The sequence below is a fragment of the Mobula hypostoma genome, chromosome 1 (genome assembly GCF_963921235.1).
Source record: "Mobula hypostoma chromosome 1, sMobHyp1.1, whole genome shotgun sequence".
Taxonomy (NCBI): domain Eukaryota; kingdom Metazoa; phylum Chordata; class Chondrichthyes; order Myliobatiformes; family Myliobatidae; genus Mobula; species Mobula hypostoma.
The window spans coordinates 124,703,556-124,720,474 of record NC_086097.1 but is presented as its reverse complement, the minus strand read 5'-3'; the positions used below and the strand labels follow the sequence as shown (position 1 = coordinate 124,720,474).

General features: G+C 42.0%; 1 protein-coding gene across 1 annotated transcript in view; it reads left to right on the top strand.

Annotated features, from left to right (window-relative positions):
- Positions 1–398: 398 nt before the first annotated feature.
- The window catches only part of pabpc1b (poly A binding protein, cytoplasmic 1 b), a 29,670-nt gene continuing 13,149 nt past the window's right edge, over positions 399–16,919 (top strand). Inside the window, exons 1-4 of the mRNA XM_063055342.1 lie at positions 399–1,250; positions 9,287–9,480; positions 10,656–10,771; positions 11,852–11,991. Coding sequence (XP_062911412.1) covers positions 1,058–1,250; positions 9,287–9,480; positions 10,656–10,771; positions 11,852–11,991 — 643 coding nt within the window. The 5' untranslated portion in view covers positions 399–1,057. The remainder of the gene's footprint in view (positions 1,251–9,286; positions 9,481–10,655; positions 10,772–11,851; positions 11,992–16,919) is intronic.

Here is a 16,919-nt window from a genome sequence, read left to right as displayed (position 1 = left end):
GCTTTTACAGATATGTACCTGACCACATGCTGGATGTTGGAAGTTCTATATATAAAAGTTACACTTGAAATCTTGGCTCTAGGGAAAATGTGTCCCTATAACACAAGTACGCAGGCAACGTCACCCAGACCCAATCACCTGCCACCTCAACATCTCGCGATCATTCAGCGACGGGATTACTTTCAAGTCAAGTTCGCACTATTTCCCTCCTTCCCACCACCCCTACATACGCACGCACAGCGCGGAGGGAGCGCTCCGATGCGCAATTATGACGTCCGCGCCTGTGCACTCGCTGGTACGCCGCATCGTGGGTTAGTGGGTGGGCGGGAGCGAGCGAGGGCGGCGTGCGCCGCCGGAAGTGACGCAAGCGCGCCTATAAATATCGGCGAGTTCCCCCGTTTGACCCTCCGATCCCCGGCTGTGTGTGTGTGTGTCTGTGTGCACCAGGCTCCATCTGAGCTCTCTCGTCAGCACACTTTTCTGTTCTCTCTCTCTTTATAAATGGTTTAAAAAAAAGAAAAAAAATTTAAAAATCTGAAAAATCTTAACCAAAAAAATTTAAAAAGAAAATTCCAAAAAAATAGGCGGGCGGGGTTTTTAAACAAAAAAAAGGTTTAAAAAAAAGAAATCAACGAGAAGATTCTCAACGTCTCTGAACCCGAGAGGAAAAAAAACAAGAATTAAAAAAGAAACGACCGCTCGATAAGGAAAAGAACCCGCGAGGATCGGCTCGGAGTCGTCAGCGAGCACCGTGTCCAGCCCAGCCGCAGGCGCCGCCACCTCCTCCCGGGACCCCGCCGCCGCTCGACGCCGTCTCCGTCTGCCGTGAGCCGCCGCCCTCGTTTCCTTCCTCCAACCTCATCATTTTTTTGTTTAATTTCGGTAATCCGTTCATTCTTTTAAACACACGCACGCTTTTTTTTGGGAAAAAGAGGAGCGCCGTCTGCCGGGCCCGCCCGCACCGCCATCGAGCTCGAGTGACCGGCCAGTCGTCTCCCTTCACCCCCCGTAACAACACACACACACACACACGCACGCTCGCACGCCCTCGGCCGCGATGAACCCCAGCGCGCCCAGCTACCCCATGGCCTCGCTCTACGTGGGCGACCTGCACCCCGACGTGACCGAGGCGATGCTCTACGAGAAGTTCTCGCCGGCCGGGCCCATCCTCTCCATCCGCGTCTGCAGGGACATGATCACCCGCCGCTCGCTTGGCTACGCCTACGTCAACTTCCAGCAGCCGGCCGACGGTGAGCCATGTACGGGGATGTTGGGGGGGGGGAGAGAGGACTGACGGCGGGTGGGTCGTTCGCTCGCTTCCGCCAGGGCCTACGGACCGAGGTGTCGTCGGCACCACCACCACGTGAAAGCAGGGCCGCACACGCCGGCGCCTGGGCTCTGACAGCCCGGGGGCCGGACCCGCCCGCCCCCCCCACCCCAGTCGGTCTTGAGGCCCTTTGGGCTGCCGCCACGCGGTTGGGTTTCGGTAGCTCCTAGTTGGACTGGATTGTATAGAGGGGGCACTGTGGAAAAAATGTTTTGCTGCGGCCTGCAGCCGCGGGTCTGTCGTGATCTACGTGGCCGGGGCAGTTGGTAAAAGGCTTTCGGATTCTTTGAAAATCAACTCGTGACTCAAGGGGCCGAGCCCACGTGCCCAACCACCTCCTGTTCATAAGCTGATTGAACCTTTTCTTCGGGTGGGGTGGGGTGGAGAGGGAAGAGGGAATTAAAACTCGCCCTAGTGGATATAGGCTTCGACAGTTCCTATCGCAGAGAAGCAGACTGTTTGTGCGCTCTGCCCTGCCCTCCTTTCTTACACTAATCTGACCAGCGGCTTGTTCTGTATAACTTGCTGCACTGTACAGAGAAATGCAGATCGTTACGCCTGATCGTTTTTCCTCTGTACCCTGTGTTGTCCTGAGTTGCACTTGTGGAGATCCCTTACCGACCCATAGATTACAGGAAATACTAGGCAGTGAGTTGTCAATCATTTGTTCATTAACCACAAAGTTTGCTTATTACCCCAAATTTACAAAATTATGTCCACTGTTGAAACCTTACATTAATCAGATATCCAATGCAAACTCATTTCCAATTTTTTGCCACTTTTGTCAGAGTAGCCAGAAATATTCCTCAGGTTGTTGGGGGAGAGGACAATAAAACTTAAAGAATGTATATTGGCAGATGAAGTTCAGAACTTTTTGCGTGGTGAGATGAAATTATTTCTTGGAAAATGCAGTCTAACTAGATATTCAAAGGATTGTGGGGCTAAGGGTGCTATCAAGGTTATTTTTATAACTAATTACTAATCGAGTACTTCTAGACAACATGTAATTGTATATGGAAAGGATGAAGGTCATTTGGAAGAGCACAGGCCAGATTTACAAAGATTAAAATGTATCAGCATCTCTTCAGAAGTGAAAGTTGAGGGTTGACCTAATAGTCTAAACTTTTAAAGTTTTGGTTTGTTTATTTATGCTCTGTTTATTACTTGAGAAAAAGTATGAATAAAAGTAATAAAGGTAGTCAAGAAATTCTGGCTTCTGTCCCTTTCCAGACCTGTTGAAGGGTCTCGGCTGGAAATGTCAACTGTTCATTCAACTGTTCATAGGGAACGGTTGAAGTAAATAGCATACTTGCATTTAGGAGGAGGCTGTGAGTGCACATAAGAAAGATGGGAATAAGGTGTTGTATTAAGCTAGGAAAGAGTGGAAGGGGCTTGTACAACACAAGACCTCAAGATGAACTGCATCAACATGTACAGTATTCATGAAGGGCAAGTTTATTTGATTACCACCTCATTCGTATGAGTCAAAGAAACTGCATTTGTACAATGGCCAGATTGAACTAATAAAGAGGAATGGAGATTGTGTTGAATTTCTGAACAAATTTGATTTATTATTCAGGTACTGAAGTGCAGTGCAAAGTTGTACACTGTCTGTACAGATCAATTCATTACAACAATCTGTTGGGGTAGTAGGTCAAACAACAATGCAGAGTGAAGTGTTACAGAACAGAGTGCAGGCAGTTGGTAAGATGCAAGGTCACAGTGAGATAGATTGTAAGATGGTTGTTCGTCCATTGTTGACGTCGATGAGGACCTTGACACCATTATGATGGTGTCGAGACTAGCGCGTGATTTGGATTTAAGTGAGGGAGAGTTGCATACTAGGAAATTATTGAGTATGTTTGTAACTGGGATAGGACCTATTCTTGAACCCGGTGTTCCATACTTTCGTGCTTTTGTATCTGCTGCCTGATTTTGGGGGGTTGGGGGACGGGGAGAAGAATATACAGAGTGGACAGAAGGGAGGCTGGTTTTTATGATGTGCAGAGTTGTTCAGAACTCTGCAGTTTCTTGAAGTTGTAACACTATGACAAGATACATTTAGATAGGATGCTTTTTATGGTGCATTGAGAAAAATGGTAGGGGTCAAAAGGGACATGTCAAACTTTTTTGGTGTCATAGTTTGGAAAAAGCTACCTAAATAATGTTCTATAAAGGTAATCATTTCATTAGATTTCTGGAAAACCACAGCATAGAAACAAGCCCTTCAGCCCAGTTGATCCATACCAAACTATTTTGCCTAACACCACTGACCTGCACCCAGACCATAGCCCTCCATACCTCTCTCATCCAAGTCATTACCTAGACTTCTCTTAAATGTTGAAAACAAACCATCCATCACTTATGCTAGCAGCTTGTTACACTTTATCACGACTATCTGTGAAGAGGTTTCCCTTGAATGTTTCGCCTTCCACTCTTGACCCATTAACCTTTAGTTCTAGTCTCACCCTCAGTGGAAGCACTCATTTTAATTCCATGTCCCATTCCCATTCTGATGTGTCTATCCACGACCGCCTCTACTGTCAAGATGAAGCCACACTCAGGTTGGAAGAACAACACCTTATATTCTGTCTGGGTAGCCTCCAATCTGATGGCATGAGCATTGATTTCTCTAACTTCCATTAATGCCTCTCCTCCCCTTCTTACCCCATCGCTTAATTATTTTTTATTTTTTCCTTTTTTTCCTTCTCTTTTTTCTCTCTGTCCCTCTCTCAATAACTCCTGGCCTGCTCTCCATCTTCCTCTGGTGCTCCCCCCCCCCTTTCTTTCTCCCTAGGCCTCCCGTCCCATGATCCTCTCCCTTCTCTAGCCTTGTATCCCTTTTGCCAGTCAACTTTCCAGCTCTCAGCTCCATCCCTCCCCCTCCTGTCTTCTATCATTTTGGATCTCCCCCTCCCCCTCCCACTTTCAGATCTCTTACTATCTCTTCCTATAGTTAGTCCTGACGAAGAGTCTCGGCCTGAAACGTCGACTGTACTTCTTCCTATAGATGCTGCCTGGCCTGCTGTGTTCCACCAGCATTTTGTGTGTGTTGCTCAGTGAAAGCAGCCTGTTTGCATTGACTTTGCTTTTAATTGCTGATCTGCTTGTATCCATTTTGATGATAGGCGCAGAGGAAATGAAGGAAAAGGAAGTGGGTAATAATTGCTTCAGAATGCAGTTACTGCCATTTTCTTCATCTAGATTCACCAATAGGAATAAAAATGCTGACTTCATGTAGTAGCCCTTGCAGCAACATCATTCTCCATGCACAAATGCTGTATATTCAAACCATAGAACATGTAGCAAGTGGATATCAAGTTAGTCTGCAGCAAGAAAGCAAGCAGATAGACCAACGTGATCTTCGATTCAAGTTGTTAAATTGAATTTTCACCTAACAGAATGTTCTGAGTATTAAATGGATTGAATTTTGGAAAGTAAAAATCTACAGATGGTGGGAAAACAGCATATGGTTGGATTCTCAGATGAGTTCACTTCTGTGCAAAGTTAAAGCCTGAATTCCTAACTTTTCTTAAGAAAGGTCATTGATTTAAAATGTTTTTATCCCACTGATGTTGCTTGACTTGCTGAATGTCTATCTATAGCAGTCAGCTTATATTGAATTAGTGTGCCCCATTGAGTGCAGGAATCATTGATGGCCTTGTTATAGGTGAAAATGAGAAGATGTGGAATTCTATGTTTAACTGCAAAGGTGAATGTGGAAAAATGAGAGGATGCAATGACCTTTGCTTTCAGTGATCTTCGTTTTCTTATTTTTATTGTGAAGGAAAGCTGAGTTGGGAATAATTTTCAAATTTGGTCTTGTTTTATTTTTGACAGGCGGTTAAAGTGGTGTGTATGCAGAAATTTAGATATTGGTTCATAGTGGTTTGAATTGACAAGGTAATTTGGCAGATTAGAAGAGAAGGGTGTGATTGTTTTTGGAAAATAAATTTAGGGTAGATAGTTTGAAAACTGGATATTTTGATGTATTACAGACTGGTGCAGGGATCTTCAGTTTATCTGTATACAGTATGCCTGGCCTTGAGTCCCTAATGAAAGTTGTATGGTAGGGGGACAGTGAAACAGTACGCAGCAAGGTTTTACTGAACTCTGCTTACAAAATGTGATCAGCTGATATTGGAGGGGAAGGTTAATATTTACAGATCAGATTTCTTTCTAGCTAGTATTTACTTAATAAGCTTGATAGATGGCAAGATAAAGCCTGCCACCCCTCTTCCCACCACTATTACTGTTAGCTTTGTGTTGGGATAGTGAGCGTCAGCTATTTTAAATCTAATGAAGACTGCTCACATTGTGGAATTGTCAAACTTTCCTATAGTGCTTTTTTCAATAATAGTGAAGTAGTTAGAAGATTCCTAATAAGTCCATGAAGATGGTGAATCTTAAGTCACCAAGGTTAAATACAGAAGAGCTGAATGTTTAGCTAGATGTGTAAATATTGCTGAATCAGGTCATGAGGGACAGAATGCAAATCAAGCTGCAATGTATGAATTAGGATTCCTGTTGAGTACAATATTCCTGATTAGTATTTTGTTAGAAAGACAGCTTAAAAGCAAACTGGACATCAGGTAGTTAAGTAGTTGACTTTTCTCTTTGGTAAAGGTACTTCAAGATGACTGAATGTTTTGAATTACTGGTGGACATTGGCAAATATCTATTTGCTCAACATTTGAGCACTTTTTTTAGTGTATTTTGTTGGAAATCAAATGAAAAGTCTGCTAAAGCACTTACAGAATGTAAGTTCCAAAATGATAAATATTCAAAAGTAGTTTATTGGAGTTGATATAGCTCAATGCAGAAGTTGACCACTTTTGAGGAGATGGATTTGAGATTAAGTATTAAAGATCTTTTAGTCATTCAGCCTTTTTATATTGCAAGTTAAAATAAAGCATGTACTGTTCATTAATGTGGATGAGGATATTTGGAATATCGACAAAGATACTTTCTTTAAAGTGGAGAGCATTTTGATCAGATACGGTACAGCCTGAGCACCCCACCCCACACCAAGGGCATCAAGGAGCGATGTCTTAAGAAGGTGGCATCCATCATTAAGGTCCTTCCACATTTGGGGTAAACCCTTTCCTTGTTACTACAATCAGGAAATAGCCTGATGGCCCATATTCAACAATTTATGAAAAGTTTCTTCTGCAGAACAGTATGGCACAGAAACGGGCTCTTCTGGCCACAATGTTGTGCCAAACCAGCTAAAAAGTAAATCAAAAACACCCCAAGCACTACCTATACCATGTCAATATTCCTCCATCTTCCTCATATTCATGTGCTTATCTGAACATCTTTTAATAGCTTCTAATCTGTGTCTCTACCACCACACTAGGCAGCACATTCCATGCATCCCTTACATATGATATGAGGAAACAATATGATTTGGCGATATGAACTGATAGGAGTCAGCTGCACCTTTCCTCATTCCCTGCCACGCCCACTGTTGAACTTGAACACACGCGAGGTCCACAAGAATATTATCAACATTAAACCAGTTCGCAGTGCGCAAAAGGTTGGGGACCCCTGCCCTACACTCAGAGTTTAAAAAATACTTGCCCCTCACATCCCTGTTGGACCTACCCCCTCTCCCCTCCAATGCATTCCCTCTGGTATTAGACATTTCTACCCTGAGATATAGTTAATCCTTGTCTACTATATCTAGGTCCCTCATAATCTTATAAACCTCTATCAGATCTCCCCTCAGCCTCTCATGATAGTACATGCTCTTTAAACCTGACAGCATCCTGGTAAACCTCTTTTGTACCTTCCAAAGCCTCAACATCATTTGTGTAGTGGGGCAGCCAGAACTGTATGCAACACTCTGGCCTAACCAGAATTCTATAAAGTTGTAACGTAACCCCTTGACTTTTGAACTCAATGCTTCAATTAATAAAAGCAAGTATTCCATGAGACGACTTAACCACCCTATTGACCTGTGTAACCACTTTAAAGGAGCTAGATCTCACCGCTCTACCAAGGTGTAACACCTCACATTTAACTGGGTTAAACTCTATTTCTGCCCACATCTACTACTGATCTATATCTATTTTCTTTGCCAGACTTCACCACTGTCCACAACTCTGCCAATCTTGCAAATTTACTATCCCACTCATCTATACTTTCATCCTGATTATTAATATACATCACAAACAGCAGAGGTCCCAGCACAGATCCCTGCGAAATACCACTAATTACAGACCTCCAGCTCGAATAAGTCACTTTGAGCACTACCCTCTGTCTTCTAATCTGATAATCTGATTCTGATGGTGAATAAAGGTAGAGAACGCAAGCAGAAAGTAAACGCCCTACAGTTCTGCTCTTCCAAGATATTGCTGCGTGTACATAGGAAGTGTCAATTAGAAGCTCGGTTCCCTTGAGTGAGAAGTTTCTGGCTTTTGGTCCTAATCGAAGGATAACCAATTCTTAATTGCAAAGATGGGAATGCTGCATTCTCAAAAGTACATTGCTGAAAGTGAAGTCCTAATTTTATTAAATAAATGTAGGATTCCATGACACTCTGAAGGAGGATGGGAGGTATAAGACCATAAGACAGTGGAATGAAGCCTTTTGGCTCATAGTCTGTTCCACCATTTAATCATGGCTGAATCATTTTCCTCTCAACCCCATCCTCCTTCCTTCTCCCCGTAACCTTTCACACCTAACTTATCAAGCGTTTATCAACTAACGCCTAAAATACACCCAATGACCTGACTTCCACAGCTGACTGTGGCAACTAATTCCACAGATTCACCACCCTCTGGCTAAAGAAATTCCTTCTATTCTGAGATGACTCCCCCACTATAGGAAACATCGTCTTCGCGTCCAATCTATCTAGGCCTTTCAATATTTGATGGGCTTCAATGAGATTCTAAATTCCAGTGAGTACAGGCCCAGAGCCATCAAATGCTCATCATATGTTAAGTCTTTCATTTCTGGAATAATTTTTTGTGAACCTTCTTTGAACCCTCTCTGATGCCAGCACATCTTTTAAATAAGGGGCAAAACACTGCCCACAATACTCCCAAGTGAGACCTCACCAGTGCCTTACGAGGCTGCAGCATTGCATCCTTGTTTTAATGTTCTAGTCCTCTCAAAGTGAATGCTAACATTGCATTTGCTTTCCTTACCAGTGATTCGCCCTGCAAGTTAACCTTTAGGGAAGCCTGTATGAGGACACCCAAGGTCCTTTGCACCTCGGGTTTTTGATTTCTTTTTTCCCTCGTTGAGAAAATAGTCTACGCCTTTATTCCTTCTACCAAAGTACGTGACCTTACACTTCTCTCTCTATTCCATCTGCCACTTCTTTGCCCATACTTCTATTCTGTCTAAGTCCTTCTGTAGCCCCTCTGCTTCCTCAACACTACCTGCTCTTCTAGCTATCTTCCTATCGTTGGCAAACTTGGCCACAAAGTCATCAACTCTGTTATCCAAATCATTGACTGAAGTAGAGGAAACACATACAACATAAAAAGAAGTCCTAAAACCAACCCCTGTGAAACACCACAAGTCACTTCCAGCTAATCCGAAAAGGCTCCCACTCTCAAACACTGGCAGACTGCTACTGTATTCCACAATGATGAAAAATACTTAATCAGTTTGTCTGCCATTTCCTTGTCCCCTATTATTACCTCCAGCATTATTTTCCAATGGTCCAATATTTAATTTTGCCTCTTGCTCTTTATATATCTGATAAAACTTTTGGTATGCCCTTTGGTATCATTGGCTAGCTTACCTTCATATTTAATCTCTTTCGTCCTAATGGCCTTTTTAGTTATCCATCTCTGAGCTGGCATTAAAATTGAATATTGGGTTGTGAGCACATTGCTTTTATTGAAGGTTGCTTATTCCAAATTTGTCATGTTTATGTTTGACAGTGACTGCATTTCAACATAATTGTCAAAGTGCTAAGCAAGCATTTTTTTTTTACTTTAGCTGAGCGGGCTTTGGATACAATGAATTTTGATGTTATCAAAGGCAAGCCTGTTCGTATTATGTGGTCTCAGCGTGACCCATCTTTGCGGAAATCTGGAGTTGGCAACATCTTCATTAAGAACTTGGATAAATCGATTGATAACAAAGCATTGTATGATACATTTTCAGCTTTTGGGAACATCCTGTCTTGCAAGGTGAGAAATAATCAAATTAATTGACTGGTGTTGGAAATTTTATTTAAAAATTTTGAGTTCTCTGTTTTCAGAATCGTGCTCCTTGTCAAAAGCTGTGAGCAACAGCTTGTAGTGTGATACAAATGATTGAAGTGCTTCCTCTACTTCAGTCAAAATTGAGTGCCATCCTTCTGAACTGGAGAGAAATTAATCTGATTCTAAAGCTTGGCAATGGTGATTCAATAGATCTACTTTCTTACAATTTTGCAAAACATTTGTTCAGAATAAACAAAATGAGCTCTGTCCTCTCATTAGTCTACTTAAGACATATCCCATTTTCCATAAAGAGAACAAAATTCCAGATGTGGGTGTATTGGTACTCTATGTAACATGCACATATGAGTATTTGTGTTCTTTCCCTCATTACAAATGCAATTATCAGTAAGTTTTCCTTTCTATACCTATATGCTCTTCTTTCAGGTCAACGAATACAACTTCTACAGTTTTTACAAAACTTTACACCCGGTGAGGTTCAGCAGTTATCTTTAGAACTCGAATCCAACCTGAAATTGTATCTAATTCAAGGACTAATTTGATAACATTTTCTAAAAATAAAAAGCTCTTATTCCATCCATTCATCATAATAATCCTGAGGTAAACATTTTTAATGTGACTCCCTATGCTGAAACGCAGTCAGTCTTTGACAGCTCCAGGTTGGAACTAATCCAATAGTCTCTTGGTTGGCTGTGCATTTTTTCACACTACAAAGTTTGGTTTGTCGTTAAACTGTGCACCTATATTTTTGAAAACTTGCGGCATATCTTTCCTTGGGGACCTCAATTATTTTCAAATCTGTTTTGCTACCTTCACTTTTATAATACCTGGATTGCTTCATTATTTTCTGCAGCTTTCTCACTCCATACCCCACAATCTGGAATTTGTCTTCATTCTATCTTTCTAGCTTTGCTTTTTAAAAATGCTCTTCTGAAACATTAGGCATTCTTCCTTGGACTTCGGCTTTTGATTATACCTCCTCTATTGCCCCAGGTGCTTTTCTGTTAAAAGCATTGTTGCTCTATTGTAACAGAAATTAAGTTAACATTGGGGAATAAAGACAATTTTTACTTAGAAAATGTTTGAAATAGTTGTTGGGCATGTATGTATTCTTGACCAAGGACTTTGCTCACCCTGTTTAGGTTGTCTGCGATGAAAATGGTTCCAAGGGCTATGGATTTGTTCACTTTGAGACCCATGAGGCGGCAGAGCGAGCCATTGAAAAAATGAATGGCATGCTTCTTAATGATCGTAAAGTGTATGTATGAGGATTTCAAATACACTAATTTATAACAGACAAGTTTTTAGGCTTGGAGCAAAAATCTGTTGCAGAAAGTAGTGTTGACATAGTATTGTTACATGGAAAAGTATTCCTTACAATGAGAATGAGCCAAAAGAGGTGAAACATGTACTTAAGATACCCATGGGAATTTCAGAGAGCCAATGGCTACTTTGGGTGACTGGCTTTGATATGTATTTAATGGTTGTTCTACTATTTTTCAGAAAATATACAGAACAATTTGTGTAGTGCCTTTATTGTACTTCGTAGGAGCATTATTAAATGCAAGGAGATATTGGTGAAGACAACTGTATGCTAGAGCTGAGATTTCTTTAGAAAGTGTGTTGGGGGGAGTAGCGTAGAGGAGATTAGGATTACATTCTGGAAATCCTGTGGCAGATCATCTGAATTGCAGTTATTTCTGGTGGAGATAGTAAAGTTAATATTTTATGAAGCTAGAACAGGAGGATAGTTAGATGTCCTTTAGTTGAAATTGTGCATTTTTTGTTGAGGTTCTGAAAAGTTTTTTGGTGAATGTGCTTATCAGGCCTGCTTTTGAAAAAATAATTTGTGGAAACTCAAAATATGTAACATGTTCTCTATTCAGAATAATACATTTGTTTAGCACCTAACTTATTAGTTTTATTATCCATATGGTGCTTTTAAAAATATTTGTACATTTGTCTATCAAAAACAATTTTGATGTTAAATCATTGTGTGTGAATTGGTAAGTTGCTGAATTATATTGATTCTAAAGTTGTGGTTTAGCCCTTGGCTCAAAAGGAGATGGTGATTAGGCTCTTTCCAGGTTCAGGGTTCTGAAGGAAGCAGTTCAGTCAGGTTTCATTTTGATAGTTGTTCCTCATCCATTTTTAACACAATTATATCAAGGTTAGGAAATCGAAGTTTGAATGCAATCCCCCAATTCAGTTTCAAGATTGAACGTACTGAAGTAAGTTATGCAGAGCTAAGTTAGATGGAAATCGGTCTTAAAAGTCACTATTTTTAAGGAAAGTTGTGGAAGTTGAAATAGCATCTCAAACTTAACGCTTTCTATAGTTTTGTAGGTCGATTTAAATCCCGCAAAGAACGCGAAGCTGAACTAGGAGCCAAAGCAAAGGAATTCACCAATGTATACATCAAGAACTTTGGGGAAGATATGGATGACGAAAGGCTGAAAGAAATCTTCAACAAATTCGGTGAGTTTTCATTTTATTAAATTTGTCAACTAAATTTAGCAAAATAAAAGCTTTGCTTTTCCATGCAAAATCAGTGATTTTGTTTGAAAATGTTTGAGATTTGTTTAGATTGTTTCTCAACCAAACCCATTCCTCTTGATTGGTTAAAAACATTTAATCGTATTTCCAGATTCTTTTGTATGGTTTTAATATATGAGCATCAACATAAATTGGAACAGGAGTCGGCCATCTGGTCCATTAAGTCTGCTCTGACATTCAGTAAGATCGTGATTGATTTGGCTGTGGACTCAGCTCCACCTTTCTGCCTTTCCCCATAATCTTTAATTCTCTAGTGTGCATTTATCTATCTGTGTCTATTTAATGAGGATAGTCTCTACTGCTTTCCTGGGCGGAGATGCACTACTGTCTGGGAAAAGCAGTTTCTCCTCATCTCTATCCTAAATCTATTCCTCAAAATCTTGATGCTATGTCCCTTAGTTCTTGCCTCACTCACCAGTGGAAACAATTTTCCTATGTCTATCAGATCTATCTCTTTCATAATTTTGCTTCTGTAAGATCCCCTCTTATTCAATTCTCTGAATTCTAGTGAACGTAGTCCCAGGCTACTCAATCTCTCCTCATAGGTAACACCTTCATCTCCAGAATCAGCCTGGTGAGCCTCCTCTACACAGCCTCTAAAGACAATTGCATCTTTCCTCAAGTAAGGACACCAGAAATGCACACCAGAATGAAACCACAATTTTCTGACTTGGCCAGTTATCTAGACCAAACCTGTACCAGAAAAATCAGTACTTGGTTACATTCATACTGTATGCCATGAAGCTAGGATAGCTATATACTAAGAATTAAGTCTGTATACTTGATTAATTTACATGAGTTGTAAGCTGCAGAACCAATCCTGTCTTACATAGAATTTTAAGGAGATAAGTTCTATGTAAGACAGGATTGGTTCTGCAGCTTACAACTCATGTAAACCTCCTCCAGGCTGGAGGAGAGAGGGCGCTGGCAAGACACAGTGACGCTTCACAAGCAGCAAACTAAACTGCCATTTATTCTGTTAATTACTTTCTCTGGTCTGCAACACTGCCATCTACAGCCTATAATTTTCCTTTGAGAGTTGTGCTTTTGAACCATCTATGACCTGGTGTTTTTGTGGTATCCTGAAGGATTCAACGAACTGGAGTTGCACCTCAGGTGGCCATTGCTGAGATGTACTTTGGGGCCAGATCAAAGCAGTGGGGCCTGGGCCCAGAGAGTGAAAAAGTTAAATGTAGAAGTTAGTGTAAGAGTTTAAATCTAGGGGCTGATTTAAAGATCAAGACCAAGACTGGTATTCAGCTTGATACTGAGGTTTACTTGTATTAGTGCTGAACTGACTGGAACTGTGACCTGCAAATATTGGCACTTGCTTTACTGCTGAACTGGCTGCGTAGCAGTCGTCTTACTTTCAGGGACTCTGTGGATCTGTGTCTTGCGTTTTTATTGCTTGCACGATTTTTGCACATTGGCTGTTTAAAAGTCTCTTGTTTTTTTAATGGGTTCTATTGTTTCTTTGTGGTTGCCTACAAGAAGACAGATCTCAAGATTGTTTGGTATCCATTCTCTGATAATATATGTACTTTTAATGTTGAGAACGTGGGGCTACCTCTGTCTGCAACTGGATCCTTGAATTCCCTCACCAGGAGACTATAGTCTTTTGCAGGGCGGAAGTAACTTCTCACTGATGGTCAACACTGGCACATCTCAAGGATGCGTGCTTCACCCTCTGCTCGACCCTCTTGACCTATGATTGTGTGGCTAGGCACAGCTCAGATGCTACCTATAAATTTGCTGACAGCACAACTATCGATAGTAGAATTCCGATGCTGACAGGGATGCGTACAGGAACTAGTTGAGTGGTGCTGCAGCATCAACCTTGCACTCAGTAAGACTGAGGGCTTGATTGTGAACTTAGGAAGGGGAAGTCGAGGGAACACACTCAAGTCCTTATTGAGGGATCAGAAGTGGAAAGGATAAGCAGTTTCAAGTTCCTGGGTGTCAACATCTGAGGATCTATCCTGGGCCCAACCTGTTGATGCAATTACAAAGTACGACAGGAGCTATATTTCATTAGGCATTTGAGGATGAATGGTATGTCACCAAAGACACAAGCCAATTTCTGCAGATGCACTGTGGAGAGCATTTTAACTGGTTGCATCACTGTCTGGTACAGTGCAGCCACTGCACAGGATTGGAAAGTGCTGCAGAAAGTTGTAAACTTAGCCAAACTCTGTGGGTACTAGCCTCCCCAGCATCAAGGACACCTTCAAAAGGTGGCTTCCAACAATAAGGATCCTCATCGCCCAGGTTACGCCCTCTTATTGCTACCATCGAGAAGGTACAGTGGCCTGAAGGGACACAACATTTCAGGAGCAGCTTCCCCCCACCCACCCACCACCATCAGATTGAATCCATGAATACTGTCTCAGTATTCTAATTAATAGTTCTTATTATGTATTGTAATGTACTGTTGCTGCAAAACAACTAATTTCATAATATATGCCAATGATATTAAACCTGATTCAGATTCTGTAATCCTTCATGGTTAATAGGCATGGCACACTGCTTCTCAGTAGTGCTTTACAAAAAAATGACTTGCACCTATTAATTGTGTGGCCTATCATTTTTTTTTAAATTCCAAATGACCTTACATAACTTTTCGTTACCTCAAGGCCAGTTTTTATTATTTTACTTAGAGATCCAGAACTGTAATAGAACATAGAATACTACAGCACGTTACAGGCCCTCCGGCCCACAATGTTGTGCCCACCCTCAAACTCTGCCTCCCATATAACCCTCCACCTTAAATTCCTCCATATACCTGTCTAGTAGTCTCTTAAACTTCACTAGTGTATCTGCCTCCACCACTGACTCAGGCAGTGCATTCCACGCACCAACCACTCTCTGAGTAAAAAACCTTCCTCTAATATCCCTCCTTGAACTTCCCACCCCTTACCTTAAAACCATGTCCTCTTGTATTGAGCAGTGGTGCCCTGGGGAAGAGGCGCTGGCTATCCACTATCTATTCCTCTTATTATCTTGTACACCTCTATCATGTCTCCTCTCATCCTCCTCCTCTCCAAAGAGTAAAGCCCTAGCTCCCTTAATCTCTGATCATAATCCATACTCTCTAAACCAGGCAGCATCCTGGTAAATCTCCTCTGTACCCTTTCCAATGCTTCCACATCCTTCCTACAGTGAGGCGACCAGAAGTGGACACAGTACTCCAAGTGTGGCCTAACCAGAGTTTTATAGAGCTGCATCAGTACATCGCGACTCTTAAACTCTATCCCTCAACTTATGAAAGCTATCACCCCATAAGCTTTCTTAACTACCCCATCTACCTGTGAGGCAACTTTCAGGGATCTGTGGACATGTACCCCTAGATCCCTCTGCTCCTCCACACTGCCAAGTGTCCTGCCATTTACTTTGTACTCCGCCTTGGAGTTTGTCCTTCCAAAGTGTACCACCTCACACTTCTCCGGGTTGAACTCCATCTGCCACTTCTCAGCTCACTTCTGCATCCTATCAATGTCTCCCTTCAATCTTCAACAATCCTCTACACTATCTACAACACCACCAACCTTTGTGTCATCTGCAAACTTGCCAACCCACCCTTCTACCCCCACATCCAGGCCGTTGATAAAAATCTCAAAAAGTAGAGGTCCCAGAACAGATCCTTATGGGACACCACTAGTCACAACTCTCCAATCTGAATGTATTCCCTCCACCATGACCCTCTGCTTTCTGCAGGCAAGCCAATTCTGAATCCACCTGGCCAAACTTCCCTGGATCCCATGCCTTCTGACATTCTGAATAAGCCTACTGTGTGAAACCTTGTCAAATGCCTTACTAAAATCCATGTAGATCACATCCACTGCACTACCCTCATCTATATGCTTGGTCACCTCAAAGAACTCTGTCAGGTTTGTTAGACACGATCTGCCTTCACAAAGCCATGCTGACTGTCCCTGATCAGACCATGATTCTCTAAATGCCCATAGATCCTATCTCTAAGAATCTTTTCCAACAGCTTTCCCACCACAGACGTAAGGCTCACTGGTCTATAATTACCCGGACTATTCCTACTAACTTTTTTGAACAAGGGGACAACATTCGCCTCCCTCCAATCCTCCGGTACCATTCCCGAGGACAACGAGGGCATAAAGATCTTAGGCAGAGGCTCAGCAATCTCTTCCCTCGCCTCGTGGAGCAGCCTGGGGAATATTCCGTCAGGCCCCGGGGACTTGTATGTCCTAATGAATTTTAACAACTCCAACACCTTCTCACCCTTAATATCAACATGCTCCAGAACATCAACCTCACTCATATTGTCCTCACCGTCATTAAGTTCCCTCTCATTGGTGAATACCGAAGAGAAGTATTTATTGAGGACCTCACCCACAGCCTCCAGGCACATCTTCCCACCTTTATCTCTAATTGATCCTATCTTCACTCCTGTCATCCTTTTGTTCTTCACATAATTGAAGAATGCCTTTTGGGGTTTTCCTTTACCCTACTCGCCAAGGCCTTCTCATGCCCCCTTCTTGCTCTTCTCAGCCCCTTCTTAAGCTCCTTTCTTGCTTCCCTATATTCCTCAATAGACCCATCTGATCCTTGCTTCCTCAACCTCATGTATGCTGCCTTCTTCCATCTGACTAGATTTTCCACCTCACTTGTCACCCATGGTTCCTTCACCCTACCATTCTTTATCTTCCTCACCGGGACAAATTTATCCCTAACATCCTGCAAGAGATCTCTAAACATCGACCATATGTCCATAGTACATTTCCCTGCAAAAACATCATCCCAGTTCACACCCGCAAGTTCTAGCCTTATAGCCTCATAATTTGCTCTTACCCAATTAAAAATTTTCCTGTCTTCTCTGA